Here is a 14,596-nt window from a genome sequence, read left to right as displayed (position 1 = left end):
GGCATCGGCCCCGCCCGCTCAGAGCGCGGCTCCCGCCGGCGGTAGGGGAGCGGCAGCGGCCCTACCTGGTCACCGCTGCCCCGGCGGTGACAGCCTGCCCGGAGGAGGCTCCTCTGGAGCGCGGGAGCTGCCAGTGTGGGAAGCGCTTGTGGCCTGGCCGGGGGAGGGGGAGGTCCCAGCGGAACCGAACGGCGATGCCAGGCGGCCGCTGGTCTGTCGGCTGCAGCACCGCTGGGGGCTCCGGGGGGAGTGTCGGCTGCGTCACCTTCAAAAACGTGCAGGAAGGTGCTGCCGTGCGTAGCGTGGGGGGGGGAGGGTGTCTGTGGGAGCAGGAGCGGTGAGAGGCGGAGCCGGTGGGAGTCGAGCGGCGCGGGCTGGGCTGCCGAGGCACAGGGGAGCTCGGGGAAGGTGTCCCCGTGCTGACCCGAGGTGTACGGGTTGGTCAGGAGAAGTTCGCAATTTCGGAAACTTAAACGTTTCAAAACTGAAAAGGTTCAACTGTCATGAGTGGAGCAGAGGAATGTGAAAACGAAAAACCTTTGCAACTCGGGGAGGAGGAGCCCAGATCTTCAAATAGGATTAAGAGTTGCTTAATTAAAATAAAGTTGTCCGGGTCTCAGGGGGTGGGGACTACCCCCTTCGGGTTTCAAGAGGGGGGTAGGGTACTGTGTCTCCATGCAGGATCAGGTGTGGTTTACACTGTGTTATTTCACAGTACAGTTTACACTTGAGCAGCAAATTCAAATTTAGGTGGTGACTATCTATGGAAGGAAAGTTATACAAACAAATAAAACCAAACCAAAGGAACGGAGGGGCCGTGTTTCCTGCCAGGCGGGGTCCTGCGGCCCTCTCCCAACTACAACTCCCGGCATGCACAGCGGCGGCGCCAGCGCCGGGGGGCGGGGCAGACCGCCGGCAGCCAATCGCGCCTCGCCAGGAACAAAGCGCGCCGCGAGTGGCGGAGGGGTGCGGGCGGGCCCGCGCCAATCGGGTTGTGGGGTGGTGGGGGGTGCCGGGGTCAGAGCGGGCCCTGGCGGGTGGTGCGTGTGCGGCGGGCCCTGCTGCCGCCTCCTCCCGCCTTCTCCCGCCGCCCTCCGTAGGCCGTGCCGTCCCCGCGGGCGATGGCGGCGCGGGGCTGAGCTGCTCCGCCGGGGACGTCTTTTGCGACGGTACGGGGCCGGGGAGAGGAACAGGCCGCGCCCGGGGGCGGGAACGGGGGACCCTGGGGAAGGGCGGGATGGCCGTGAGATGGGGGCGGCAAGGCCGGCCGAGGTCCCTCCTGCTCTCCCTAACCGCGTCCCGGAGCTCACGTCGGCTGGTCGCTGGAGGGTCGTGCCTCCGCCGGCCGAGGAGCTTGGGAGCTGAGCCCTGGGGCCTTGTCGCAGCCGGACTGTCTGCTCCGCCGCTTAAGGGACGCTCAGCGTGACAGCAGAGGTGTGAAGCTCTGGCGGTTCCTCTTCTGGGCCTCCCCGGTGAGGACACAGAGCGGAAAGGGAGACCGACAGAGATCTGCGGTGCCTTTGTTAAGCTTTGGTCACAAAGCTACAAGAAGGAGAAAAGAGCCAGTACCTGCCCAACTTATCTGCTAGGTTCCCAAATTCTGGATAACTTCTTAAAACTTTTAAAACAGCTTAGTTGTTTTTTCATTAAAAAGAATGTCACGGGTCCTAGTTCTCATAAAATTGGTTGTTGTAGGTGATGGAGAAGGTAAGGACTTGTCTCCTCGGTTGTGGCTGAGGAGAGAGAGAGAAAGGTCTGGGGAGGACGTGAGGGTGGCCTGATGGGATAGGATGTGGGTAACATTTGGCTTCATGCTTCTTCAGGAGATTAGAAGGAAAAAGACAAGGTGATCACAGTACGGAGAGTTGTAGGAATGATCTGGTGCTTGGGACGCAGAAGTGGAACTTGGAGACTTTGGTTAGCATCAGCTCCACAACTGACTTGATATTTAAGTTTCAAATAAGTTTCTTTGCCAAGTGTGAAAAGTAATTAATAATACTTAACAGAGATTTTTTTAAATTTAGCGTTGTCTGCTTTGAAAATATAAATTACTGTTTATTAATTGACCTGCTGTATCTCCCAGTTGATCTTTGGACTTGTGATAGTCAAGAAAAATAGCCTGGAGAATAATTGTTGGCATGTATTTTTCACATTAGCACTGCCGTTCCTGAAGGAAGGACCAGTGATTTAAGAGATTAACAGCATTATTTCTGTGTGAAAATGTCAGAAAGTCTCATAACCCAATTGCATATTTGTGGTTTGTTCTTTTTGAGGAGTATGATTAACTTGTGTTGCTGAAAGGCCTGCCTTCAGTAAGAAAACAATATAATGTTTGTACGATATTGTTTGGGAAATTATGTTAAAAGAGTGTGACCACTTACAAATTTAATTAATTTTATTTTTATGTAAGAGAAAAATGAGAGAACAAAAATTAACAATACATATTTACTCATACTTTTGTGCCTTAAGAAGAGTTACTCGCATGCGTTGGTACTGGCAACACCAGGACCACAGTTAGTATTTAGTAGTTTCAGAGGCATGTAATCAGTCTTTTGAAGGAAACTAGTTTTTACACCAAGATGTAGCATTTTCTCTGAGTAAACTTAGGTTCTTGTTGTCTGTTAAGTAGTTATTCCCTATTAAGCAACTCTGGAATCTGATACTCTCAAGCTAACACGTGTCTCTTTTGAAATTGATATGGTGGCTCGGACTTCGGCTGGAGCAAGGTGTGACCTGCTTGCTTTCTTTTTATTGAGAGGACACTAGTGAAAGGAAAAAAAAAAAAAAACAAACAGAATTCACTCTCCAAACCCCTTTTGCCTTTTAATGAGTATGGCATTACACTACTTATTTGATATATAGGTCCAGATTAAAACTTAATGTTCACTGTTCTTGATGCAGTGTTAATGTTTTGCTGGCTTTTCTGGTTCATTTTTTGTGTAAATTTTGATTATTGCTAGAGGTACTCTGAAAATACATTTTTTGATTTTACACGTTTATACAGAAGGATGTTTATAGACTTCTAGGGTGCCTTGTTGTGAGAAAACTATGGATTTCTCAGAAATATTTATCGGTAGTGTAAAAAGACCAACACAAACATACTCCTGTAGTGGCTGACTGGTGTGAAATTATACATGGGAAACAAATCAAAATATTATTAACCAAACTTACTTGTTCTCTGCATAGGAAGTTTAGATTTCTAGTTTACAAATTTCAAGATCCACATCCTTATCAATTCCATCCACATTCCATGAATTCTAGTCCTTGTTTTTTTTATACTTTTATGCTCATAACAAATCGCTGCCTTTCTGCTTTTGTCTTATCTGTGTTTTAATTGATGATAAATGTTGTGCTATTAGTAATACAGACTTTTTTTTTAGCAGGTATTTTGTATGCATGGTGCAGAAAAAATGAATTCTACTATGAGTGAGGAGCCTGATGCACTATCTGTAGTTAACCAACTCCGAGATCTAGCGGCTGACCCACTGAACAGACGGGCCATTGTTCAGGATCAAGGATGCCTGCCAGGTCTTATTTTGTTTTTGGACCATCCCAACCCTCCAGTTGTTCATTCAGCTTTACTAGTAAGTATTCTGGACATAAATTTGTATGTCAGTAGGATATTTTGTAACTCTTTTGATATATCTTTAAAAAAGCAAAAATGTAAAAAATAAAACCTGGTTTTATATTATGTCAATATTCATTATACATGTTTTCTTAAAAACATATATTTCAAAAATTGTTTAGCAATGACACGTTATTCCAGGGGAATTTATATTTTTTGAAATAGATAATTTACTTTGCATTTTTTCCCTAATACAGCTATTTCACTTTTTGTGTGGAGGGAGGTAAGCACCCTTAAATCTCTTTCTTAAGATGAAGTCATGGAGCTTGGTAAATATACACGGTGATTCAACATTCATCTTGGAGGAAAAAAATTTAAAATTGTAGGATAATTTAGGTTTAGGAAACGACCTCCAGAGGTGATAAAGTCCAATCCCATTCTCAAATTAAGTGTACTCAGATCTTGGTTCAGGGTTACATCTGCTTGATTCTTGAACACCTTGAAGGATGGTGTTTCCATAACCTCTCTGGCACCCCAATCCAGCATTTGACTACCCTCATGGAATTAAAAACAAACACCAGCCCCCACCCCAAACCCAAAAAAACCCCCAAAATCTATTAATATCTAATACAATTGGTTCCAGCTTTTGTCTGTTTCTTCTCCTAAATTATAAATGTTAAAGTCCTGATTCTAAATCCTAAATCTAAATCTAAATACAAACCTAAAGTGTATTTCTTGCTTAGAAACAGGACAAACAGAAGTCAAAATTTTGTTAAAAGTCTAATTCAATTCTTCTAATAAGATTTTAAGTTACTAAAATTTATGTGGTGCTCTTTTCCATTTTTATGTCATTATTGAATTCTAAACAATATGAAATTAAGGAGTAAAGAGCTTTGGGTTTTCCATACAGTATACATTATTCTTTATACCATTAAGATCTATCTGTACCATAATTCTGTATTTTTCATTTGTTTTGCTTTCATAGTGGATAATGGTGGACAACCGGGAATTACTTCTCTGATGCTCTTTTGGATTCAGGGAATGAGGTCCCATAATCCAGGAGACCTGTGCCCTGCTAATTGGTTTTTAGGTTAGCCTTGCCATAGCATTTGCCAGACTATAATGTTCTTCACTGCAAGAACTTTGAGTTGATTTTACAGTTCTTGGGAATACATTGTATTGGTTTTCTTTCCAGTGTGGTTTCCTTAGGTTGTGTTCTTAAAACAGGATCTTGTTCCAATGTCTCCCTCTTTTTCCTGCCTTTTCTCCTTTGGGCTGTGTATTCTCACTGCCTGCACGGGATTCGGTAATCAGTCTGTGATCACGTTACAGAAATTAACTCTACATAAAAAGGACTGACTGTCAGATTGATGAGGACTAATCCAGTTTGCAGCATGACTCCATAGCCCCAAATACTACTCAAGTTGTGTTGTAAGGACATCTCATTGGGTGGAAGTGGGAGACAGCTGTGTGTTTCCATTTAGTGCTAACCTAGAGTTAGAGTGGATTAAGAATAAGGATTGAGAGGAGACCGTGCTATATCCCAGGACCCTGGCTGCAGTCAGAAATGGATTGGTTTACTGTGAAAACATGTTTTTGTCTGCTACTCAGGACACTTGGTGTTCATGAGTTCTTGAACCTCTTAGGTTCTGTATCTTTTAATATCTTTGCTGATAACTTTATAGTCTTCATTTCTGATATTTTTCCATTCTGAAAGGTTGTTTTGGTTTGGTTTTCTTTTTCTAACCATCCCATTGGTCTAAAAGGTGCTTTCATTTGAATGAGAATCATTAAATGTAATGATTTTCCATTAAGTTTGTACCTAATAAAAGGTTGTACAACACCGACTTTAAATTTCTTATTGTATTATTCTGCAATTCCCATAGCTGAAATTATAAATAATCTGTATGAATCATAATAGTTCCCTATGTAACTTTTTTGATATGTTGTAGAATCTTTCAGGGAGGGTGTTTTCCTCCCCATGTGCAGTTTCAGTTCAGTCCTTTCTTCTGTCTGATCAAGAGGTGGTACATTTTTCTGTAGTTTTCTCTAGTTCCAATTCCAGGAATTCTTTATGATACAATTCAAATGGTAAAAGTTTGAATGTTTTAAATTAAAAAAATCAGAAGTAACCCAGGCAGTACTACTTTTTTTTTTATTTCCCCTCTTAAATTTGGACTAAAATTTTAAAAAGTAGGACTCTGAAGTTAAGAAACTACGTTAACATTTCACTTATGAAACATTAAATGTGTCTTTTGTTATTAAGATTGACAATAGAGTATTTTTAGATTCAAGTATGGAGGTAGTCCTATTGATTATGATGAAATTACTTGTGAGCTTAAAACTAATGTATGTAAGTGTTTTGCTGAAGAGAGGCTGAGGCAAAGTCCATAATAGTAATCCTTCTTATGCCTTCAGTAGACTGCGATTTAATAAGTAAATGATCTCACTTCTTTGAAGGTGCAGACCTTTGCATGTCCCATGGGGGCCAGGGGGAATAGGACTGACTTCCTAGTGTTGAAAAGTCAGGTCACTTAAGTTGTTCTGATAAATTTGTCTTTGGCCTTATTTTCAAGAAAGTGATGTTTGTGTGTAAAGAGTACGTGACAGATGGAAGAGCCTGCCTAGGTTTTGACTCAAATAATTAGCTGTTAAGAGAATGGGTTTTTCTTTGTCTGACGACATTATATCCTTACTAAATGGCTCGAACAGAGACTAATAAGAAACTTTTTCAACCAGTAAGGATACATTTCTTAACATGAAAATTAGTAGTTCAGAGCTGTCACTCAGGTATTTCCCCATAGTTGAAAAGTAAGAAAATAAATGCATATACAACATGTATAAACTGCAGTTATTGATACTGATCCACATCAGGAAATAGCAAGTATCACATTTAGAGTTTTTATCTTGCCAGACAACAGCCAGACTCTCTCAAAAGGCAATAAAATCGTCTTGAATTTCACCTAATATGTGCTGAAGTTGATTTAGAAAAAAACCCAGATAATTAGTTCTCTATCTCAGAAGGGATTAAGGAGCATATTATTTTTAAAGCAGCTATTGAGCAGCATAGCTATTATATGACTATATTTAAAGAACTAGTGCACTTCTAAACCCTGCTATCGCAAACCCCATTTTATAAACCATTGTATCTGTGTGTTGCAGGATTTTGCAAGTGCGGTTCTTCTACCTACATGAATAAAACACTGATTAAATTACAATGCACAGTACACTTTTGGAGGTTCCTTCTAAGAAAACTTTAGCACTAACAATAGAGACATGTCTCATGAAAAGGACTGACATTTTAACTGGAAGAGTATTATGTTAAGAGGATCATGCAAATATACAGTTGCTGACTGGTGTCAGCAGTGTGAAGTTCTGCAGAGAGTCCACCCTGAAAGTCAAATAAACAAAACCTTGGGCAACAAATAAGTGTACATTCCCAGTTTAGGTGACAATAACCTAAGCAGCTTGCTGCTGCTTGTATTCTTATTCCTGTATGGAGTGATGAGTATTGCAATTAGTCTTCAGTTTATAAATGTGATAGACCTCTTTCTGTGGACAGTAGAAACTTGGTGGTAGTGAGTTTTCTAGTACTGAGGGAGCCCATAGAATTGATGGAAGTTATACAAGAAGCATAGTGTATAAAAATTACTTTAGATCTCAGATCACATAAATGTTTGTTGGAAGGGACTTCTGGAAGTCGTTCACTTCAGCTTCCTGCTTGAATTGGGACTGCCACCAACACTCAATCAGGTCAGTTGTAGCTTTGTCTCGTTGATTCTGCAGTCCCACTAGGTCATCTGTTCCAGTGTTGAACCACCTTCATAGTGCAAAAACTTTTTGTAATTCTGATTTGAACTTCCCAAGCTGCAATTTGTGGCTGCTCCCCCTTGGTACATTGTCTGCTGCTGTAGAGGAAAGTTTGGTTTAATCATCTTCGTAAAGGCTTTTTGAGTAGATGTAGACAGCTGTTAGATTGTCCCTTAGACTCTCTTAGCCGGTATAAACAAACCCAGTGTCTCAACCTTTTCTCATAGATTAGATCTTCTGTGCTTTCTGTGTATTTCTAAGAATAAAATGATTTTTTAACGTTCACAGTAGGTGATAATCCTCTTTATCTTCTTACTAGAACTCACATTGTAAAGGTTTTGCAGATGTACACTAATAAGAATTAATGATAATATACTACTGGACATATTGCTGATTTGCTGTGGTCCTCTTTCTTTTAGGCTCTCCGCTATTTGGCAGAGTGCCGTGTCAACAGAGAAAAGATGAAAAGTGAATTGGGTATGATGCTCAGCTTACAGAATGTAATACAAAAGTAAGTTTTTGATGGGTTGTTGGATCCAAAGAAAGTGTAAACATAACATTCTGATGCAAAGTAAAACCTTGACTATGAATCTGTAGAGTGAATTTTTAATACTGATTTCTTCCTTGTTGAAGTTATGTGGCTGCAAGCAATTAATGGTTTTAATTTTACAGTATAGCAAGTAGACCATAGTCTACAAGAAATATTAAGTTGAAAGTCATTTGCCAGACAACAGATTTCTTGCCCTTGTTACAGGTAACTCATTTTGTCTCTTCCCTTTAGGTTCTCTTATAATCTTTCTCATCATTGTGTAAGGGTGCCTTGCACTAGTGCATTTAATGAAATTGCTCGGCATCTGCCAAGTTATTCTTTGAATCTTACTGTTGGGAAGAGAAATCGTATATGCAATGTATTTGTTTTGATGTATTTTTGAAGGTATGTATCTGCAGATCTGCGTTGAGGAAATGCCTTGCAGACAGAGTAGAGGTTAGCGAGGTTTGTAGTGGTCTCTAATTTCTTTGTAGAATGTGTCAACTGGGTTATGTCTCTTAACAAAAGCCAAGTCGCACATTTTAAGATTGCTAACTGTTGAGTCTTCAATACTGGAAGGTGTGTGGGTATATGCACACTGGAGAAGATGCCAATGTGCACATCAATAGAAAATAATATGATGAACTAAGACAAATCATTATTAGCAAAAAAAAAGTCCACCCTCCTCCAAAGATTAGTCTGTCATAGCAAAAATTAATTTGCCATTAAGTTATCAGAACGTGATTATTTTACACGCAGTTTGATAGTGCTCTAGTTAACTGGACTTTTCAGATGTGAGGGACTGTTCCACGAGGGAGGAAAGTCATATTGCTTCACTGAGATGTGTCTCAGATGAATGTTTAAAACAATTGTTTAGAGAAGGATGAAACACGAGTAAAATTGTGTATTATAGATTCAAGTGGAAAGCTTTTGAATCATTAATAAGTTAATTGAATCCCTAATGTATCACTTGTGGTATAAGTTACAAGTTTCTTTTAGAAAAAACCCAAGGCTAGACTTTCCTAGTTCCTTCATCCCATAGCCCTTCCAGTTTTTGCTGGTGTACCTTTTGTTGTCTCTCTCTCTGACGCTGCTTATCTAAAGGTGTGAACCGGTAGAATTGGAGGGGAAATTCTGGTCTGTTCACAAGTCCTATATGATATGTGATCTAAGAAGGATTAAAACTGTTTACCTTTAAGTACTTCCTAAATTCTGCTGAAACTAACAAGATTATGTATTGGCATGACATTCAGCATTATGCCTAAATACCAACTTGCTACTCAGTTACCCAAAACACAGGGATTTAAAACAAATGTCTTAAACAGGACGATAAACTAAATGACAAGAATTAAGAGAGTCATTCTTAATTTTTTGAATAATGTAATAATTATAACTTTTAAAAATGATAGCTGTTTTTAGTAGGATGTATGGGGAAAAATGGAATTAAGTCTTACAGTATTCTCCTTTTTTAAGGACAAGCATAATTAAGGTAAAGTATACATAAGTCTTTGCTTGCTATTTTTATAATAACAATAAGAACTGAAATGTTTAGGTAATAACAGAAGCTTGTATTTCAGAATAACCTACTTTTAGTATATATTACATGTCTGTTTAGAGCACCGAGACATCCTTGAGAAGTTGTTGAAAGGGGAATGGTCTCTGCAGCTTATAAATATTACTCAGGAAGCAGTCTTTATTAAAACTTTTGTTTAAAGAATTTTATGGAAATCTCTTGGACAGCCTTTTTTTCTACGTTTCAATTTCAGGGACCGAAAGAGTGTGAAGTTCAGAAACATGCAGAAAAGGAGAGATAAGTCAGTAAAAACTGGAAATCTTGTAGGTGTTCTTTTTTTCTAGAAAGCTCTTTGGCAAGAGTAAGAACATACATTTGATTTGTATGCTTGTAACATTTGGAAAGTGTGATATCATGAAAATTTAAATACATAGCATTTTCAAACACAAGAGTTTGTCATGTGCTTGTCAGGATTTTAGGCTTTAATGTTGACAGGAAATGCTGAAGCTTAGTTTTGTGTTGCCTGCAGAAATATGGAGAAAGATGGTAGAAAAGTGCTGAGAAGATAGATGTAGAATTATTTTTGTCACAAAAACCCAATGGTTTGGGATTGTGTTGTTTTGTTAGAAAGTCTGTAGGGGAGAAAACAAGGTCTCTCTTCTTTAGATTTGCTTTACAAAATGCAGATTCTAGCTTTTAATGTGATTTCAGTTTACCAGAAGTTGTATTTATATAATACTGTAGTCCTTTGAACTGAAACTAAACATTAATAAATGCAGTAATAAATGCTTTGGTCTTAAGGACTTCATGCTGTGCATTCCAGTGTGCTTTCCAGTATCTGTTTATCTAGCTCATTGCTCTAACTAATCTAAAATTTTTACTATTTCCACAATTTTAACTTGGGGTTTAGATTATTTTTTTGGTGATGTGCTATAAAAGTGCAAACAAATCATACAAAGAGGTATGAACTTCTGTCAGTGTTCTGCTTTTCCAGTTATTGCATGGTTCTGTCAAGTGAGACAGAACCCAGCATCTTCTGGACCAGAAGTTGTAGTCACTGTCTTTTAGTTCTTGGCAGGTTAAGCACATCCTGTGATCTAAATCTTTCTCTTTCATCAAAGATTTTATAACTCTCACTGTTCGTTTTCATTGACTTCTCACTTAACTAAATAATATTCAGTGGCTTTCCCTGTTTGGTACTGAATTGTGACAAACTGTACTCTGCCACTGATAAAGCTGTGTTACATCTTTTCAAGCAATGAAATGGAGCTCGTGTGCACAGAGGCAAGTCGCAAACAATATTTGTCATGTTTCAGACTTAAGTTGATGTTCAGCAGTACTGCACTGACACTGTGCTTAGGAAGTCAAGAGTTTGTTTAGAATTCCAGTTTTCTCTTGCTTTCAGTTATGTAAATCCTGAAATTTGAGGACTTTTCTCAACATGTGAGTGTCTTTTTATAAGCCTTGAAGGTCTCTGTATTAGAGACCTCAAGTTCAGGTGTGGAATTTCTTGTCATAACATGCCTACAGCTAACCAGTTGATGCCATCAACTGGAAAATAGTTGGGAGTTGATTTGCTACTTATGATTTCTTAGTACATGGGAGCCTCAGGCACAGGTCAAACCCCTTTTGTTGCAAGTAATACACGACCAATGGAAGAAGAATACAGCACTTGTTAAAGCTTGTTATCGTGAAGGTAAAGTATTATTTTCTTCATAAGACTACTGAGGGTGAGAGTTGAAATTAAGTGCTACCTGTGTATTCAGTGGTAAGCAGTAAATTATACTCTGTACTGCATCATGTGAAATGGGTAGGAAATATTTGAGACACATCCAAGTTTAACTGTAGTTCTTCTTTGAGGTACCTTCATGTTCCATTTCATGACTTCATCCCCTAGGATTATCTTGGTATTTGTTTATAATAAGCATTATAGCTCATCTGTGAAAATCATTTTGCTGCTTAAAATGAATGTTTGGCTGACTCCTTAGATGATACTACATTTCACCTAAAGAACAAAGGATAGGTTTTAGGTTCACTGTGACAAAGATTTTCAAGATGTATGAACACTATTTTTTGCTAACAGAAGAGTAACAGATTTTAGATATAGTGACTGGGGCTTATAGGCTCTAGAGCAGAAATATGAAATGTCAGCTCTGAAGAGTACAGAATAAAAATTTGAAGGCAGTGAGATATTTATATATTTAGGATTTTTTTTCAGATTGAACTTGATTTGGAACATGTATGACTTTCTGAGATGCTTCATATGAAAGGCTTTATACACTTCCACATTTTCTAGGACATATGAGAAGCTGTTCAAGTTTCATGGAATACTTCAAAACATTTTTCAAATATAAAAGTTTCTGTTGTCCTATTCTATACTTTCTGTTTTTTCCCTTAGCAGGGGAGATTTCTATTTTGTTCATCCACATTTGCTTATTCTTAAGTGAAGCTTGATGCATCTTTCCATGTTATAAGCTAGGACTAGTAAATGTGTTGGAGAGGAATCAGACCATTAAAATTCCTACCTGCAGGTTTCCAGACCTTTCTTTTTCTTTTTTTTTTTTTTTTTTTATGGCTGAGACTGCTTTAGTGCTATCACAAAAATGTTTCACTCCCTTGCCAGGTGACTGAGTACCTGTAAGAGTATGTGTAAAAGTGTTTGTGTAAATAGTTAAAAAGGAGAGGAGAAATTGAGGCTTATTGGAGAACGGTGTTTCATTATATTCCAGCAGTGATCAGCAGTTATTTAATATTGAAAACTGGTTTAGTTGCTGGCTTTATGAATTGTATGGAGGACTTAATGTGTCCGTATGGACTTTATAAAATGTTATTAGCAGCTTCTAGAATTAAAATTAATTAGGATTTATAGCCTACAAGGAAATATACTAATTTGTGTTCAGAGTGGAAGTGACTTTTGATGGACAGTAAAGGTCAAAGTTCATAATTTTTCATAATCTTTATGAGCAGCATAATGGTACTGTTTAAATATAACTAACATGTATTTAAAAAAAAAAGCCTGATGAAGAGTCAATATACTAAATAGCTCTTATTATGGAACGGCAAATTACTGAGAGTAAAATTCCAATTACTTAGCTAAAAGAGCTTTTCAAGATAGTCTTCCTTTGCCAGGGTGTCAGATTTAACAAGCTGAACTAAATCCAGTGCATTAATCAGCTCTTCCAATTTATTACTTGCCTAAGAAGATTAGGGCAATTAATATGTGTTTAATTAGAGTCCTTTGCAGATCTGGTAAAATACATGCAGTCTATAATTGCTGACTTCTTACTCAATTTTAATTTTTGGTAGTCTTAATTACCTATACTTTTTGAAAATTTAATTATTCATTGAAACAAGTGAAGTTCAAATTTATGATGTCTGACAAAAAAAAAGCGCCAAGTATTTTAGGTGGTATTTGCTGAAATTAAAATCATAGGCATGTAGCATCACAATAGTTTTATCATTTTTGTTGTGTGACATACTTCTTTTTCTCCTTTGTGAGAAAGGAGGAATGACTGGGGGAAGAAAGGTCAAAGGCCGTGTATTAATTAGCAAGAAAGCAAACTACGTATTTAAAGGGATATCTGATGATGAAAGGAATGTTGCCTTATCATAACTGGCATCAAGATAATACTTTGTGAGAAAATATAGTTAAACAATTCTGTAAACTTTTCACATGTACTGCATTTATACATTTATGCTATTGATTGGAATACTTAAATTCTCATTTACAAAGGAGAAGGAAATACCTTTTTACAGACTGTAGAGATTTTCTATACCTGAATCAGTTAATAATGTTGTTTTTGTAATCCTTGGTATGTGGGGTTTTTTTACACATCAAAATTGAGAAACAGTTGAGATTGGATAATGGGAAGCATGATTCTCTTGCATGATTGTTTTTGGACTCTACCATACATGATAGTGTACTGAGTAGTTGTGGTTTTGGAGAAAAACATGGTTATCCCATGTCTTCTGTATTCCTGTGAGCAGGAAGTTCCAAAACCTCTGTGTCTAGAAATTGCTGTGTATCACCTGAAACAAGAGTAATACACACATCTGTCTATTCCATGTTAACTTTTCTGACCTTTCCTTTCCTGTTATTTTCCCAAGCCTCCTTGTTTTCTGCACTTTGTTACATTTTGTCTATTAGAATGTAAGTGCTTCTACAAAATTACACTACTGGTTGCTGGTGCATCTCTTTGGGCTGTGGGGCTCCAGTCTATTCAGTGCTGTAGCAGTGTGCTTGTTAATAATAGATGGTCACAGCAGGAAGACATCTGCAGTCTGGTTTATTCAGCATTGTTAAACAAAGTGGCTTGATATCCCCCTCCTCCACCTCTAGGTTCTTTAAGGAATGTTTTTATTGTATATTTTGTTAATCTTACAAGTGTCACAAATAATTTTTTTGAAGTTATTTTTGAAAAAGCATCCTCTGCCAAAAAAAACCCCAATGAAATATTAGAAAATGTAGGAAACGTTAGTATGTCCTCTTTAAATATACCATGTTGTTTGTCCTAAGTGGATGAAGGCTCCTTTTGTCTGTCAAACAGCTTTCTGGTATTTGGAGGAGATTATATATAGGAAGGAGTGGAGGGGCAGAGGAGAGGGTGAGTTCAGTGCTGTGGACTACCTATGTTATTAAGGCATGTACTCAGTAAAAGTTTGTGTGCTTTTTGCTTGTGGGTCATGACAAACTAACAAAGGGTTCAGACTTTCTCCCAATTCAGCAAATGTTTTTAAAATGTTTCAAGACTTTTTTTTTTTTTGTATTCTTGTAGTATATTTAGTGTTATGAAGGATATAGGAAGTCATGATCTCAACACAGAGATGCAGGCACAGGGACAAATGGTAACAATAAATAAAACACAGAAAGCATTAAGTAATGAAATGGTGTAAAATCCTTACAGTATTGGTTTTATCCTGGACTTTAGTCATGATGTAATGGGCTTTCTGAGAGAATGCTGACAGGTTTTGTGAGGTAAAAAAATAAGGTTTAAATGTTTGGAAAGATGGATATTTTTTGTAAGAATAGTCCAAGACTTGACTGCCAACAATTCAAATATAACTAGTAATTTACGTGTTGAGATATTACTGTGGGTTTATATTTTGCAGGGGTTAATAGAAATTATCAGTCATATAAATAACTGTTCTAAAGTCTTATTATGAGACGTGCAATTTAGGA

General features: G+C 38.3%; 1 protein-coding gene across 6 annotated transcripts in view; it reads left to right on the top strand.

Annotated features, from left to right (window-relative positions):
- The first annotated feature begins 264 nt into the window (after positions 1 to 264).
- Positions 265 to 14,596, top strand: part of ARMC1 (armadillo repeat containing 1) — a 34,241-nt gene continuing 19,909 nt past the window's right edge. For 2 of the 6 annotated variants that reach the window (XM_074882150.1, XM_074882134.1), the window contains exons 1-4: positions 856 to 1,169; positions 1,824 to 1,917; positions 3,381 to 3,584; positions 7,795 to 7,886. In XM_074882150.1, coding sequence (XP_074738251.1) covers positions 871 to 1,169; positions 1,824 to 1,917; positions 3,381 to 3,584; positions 7,795 to 7,886 — 689 coding nt within the window. In that variant the 5' untranslated portion in view covers positions 856 to 870. Of the gene's footprint in view, positions 286 to 855; positions 1,170 to 1,823; positions 1,918 to 3,380; positions 3,585 to 7,794; positions 7,887 to 14,596 lie in introns of those variants that run through there. The other 4 variants (XM_074882143.1, XM_074882177.1, XM_074882158.1 and 1 more) reach the window with 4 other exon arrangements.

This window comes from Strix uralensis, chromosome 1 (genome assembly GCF_047716275.1).
Source record: "Strix uralensis isolate ZFMK-TIS-50842 chromosome 1, bStrUra1, whole genome shotgun sequence".
NCBI lineage: Eukaryota > Metazoa > Chordata > Aves > Strigiformes > Strigidae > Strix > Strix uralensis.
Note: the sequence above shows the minus strand (reverse complement) of the source record. Positions and strands in the feature narration are given on the sequence as shown.